This window comes from Triticum dicoccoides, chromosome 5B (genome assembly GCF_002162155.2).
Source record: "Triticum dicoccoides isolate Atlit2015 ecotype Zavitan chromosome 5B, WEW_v2.0, whole genome shotgun sequence".
Taxonomy (NCBI): domain Eukaryota; kingdom Viridiplantae; phylum Streptophyta; class Magnoliopsida; order Poales; family Poaceae; genus Triticum; species Triticum dicoccoides.
The window spans coordinates 217,254,968-217,256,249 of record NC_041389.1 but is presented as its reverse complement, the minus strand read 5'-3'; the positions used below and the strand labels follow the sequence as shown (position 1 = coordinate 217,256,249).

Here is a 1,282-nt window from a genome sequence, read left to right as displayed (position 1 = left end):
TCGTGCCAGGCGACTCGCCAACAGCCACTCCTAAACTCACGCACGCAACGCACACCCGCACGGACACGCCCCGTGCTGGACCTTCACGCACACACGCACGCACTCCCGCGGTCCCGACGCACCCGCTACGTCTGGCGCGCGCCCATACACGCGCCCGACGCGGTGAGCTCGTCGCCGCAGCTTATTTGCCCTAACATTCGCGCCCTAAGCCGCGACTCAGAGCAGGCCAGCGTCCTCGACGTCGCCGTCGTCCGCCAGCAGGGCCCACTCCGCCGCCGGCGCCTTCTTCCACTGCGGGCACTCGCGCTTGAAATGCCCGCGTTCACCGCACTTGTAGCAGCGGCCGCGCCGGTTCCCGCCGAAGCCCGACGCCTCGCTGCACGCCCCGTCGTCGTCGCCCTCTCCGCGCGCACTGCCACGACGCCGCTCGCGCGCCCGCCACTGTGCCGCGGTGAACATCAGCTGCCCGTCAGCGCGCTCGCCTCCCGCCTGATCGCGTCGCCGTAGCCGCTCGTCAAATGCCTTCAGCCGCCCCAACGCGTCCTCGAACAGCATCGTGCCGACGTTGCAGAATTGCTCGATCCCGGCCACCGCCGCGTACAGGCGGTTCGGCACCGAGTCGAGCAGCTTCTTGACGAGTGCTGCATCCTCCAGGGACGAGCCCAGCGCCGCGTAGCGCGCCGCCATGCCACCAAGCCTCCCGGCGAACGCGTCCAGGGACTCTGACTCCGCCATGCGCAGAAGCTCAAATTCCCCCCGTAGCGTGCCGAGCCGCGCCGCGCGCACGCGGTCCGCGCCCACAAACCTGGCCTTCAAGCTCGCCCACACCTCGGCCGCTGTCTTCTTCGACGCCACCTGCAGCAGCAGGTCCTCGGCGAGTGCACCGAGCAGGTAGGCGCGCGCGGGCTTGTCCTTCTTTGCGATGACCGCCGCCGCGTCCTCCGGCACCACCACCGTCTCCCACAGCCCGGCCGCATCAAGGTTCGCCTCCACCTTGATCAACCACGCCGTGTAGTTGTCGCCGGTGAGCAGTGGCACCGACTGCGGCAGCGACCCGCCTGTTCCGCCGGTGTACGGGACGATCGACATCGCCGGCGCGCCCTGAGCTGAACGTGGCTCTGATGCCAAATGTCGGAACCGCCAGTCCCTCGCCGCGCTCCTCCGTGCTCTCTCTGTTGCCGTGGCTATGTCCTAGCTCTCCCTCTACCCTAGCTCTCTCTCTCTGTCACCACACCTTGGACTAAACCGAAGCGAGGAAGAAGAAGACACAAGGAGAAGGGGG

At 68.3% G+C, this 1,282-nt stretch overlaps 1 protein-coding gene across 1 annotated transcript; it reads right to left on the bottom strand.

Annotated features, from left to right (window-relative positions):
* Nucleotides 1-216: 216 nt before the first annotated feature.
* On the bottom strand, nt 217-735 carry LOC119313110. The gene has a single exon (XM_037588915.1). It carries the CDS (start codon nt 733-735, stop codon nt 217-219), a length of 519 nt encoding a protein of 172 aa, XP_037444812.1.
* Nucleotides 736-1,282: the final 547 nt, after the last annotated feature.

Coding starts and splice junctions, on each gene's coding strand:
- LOC119313110 (XM_037588915.1), bottom strand. CDS start 735: ATGGCGGAGTCAGAGTCCCTGGACGCGTTCGCCGGGAGGCTTGGTGGC.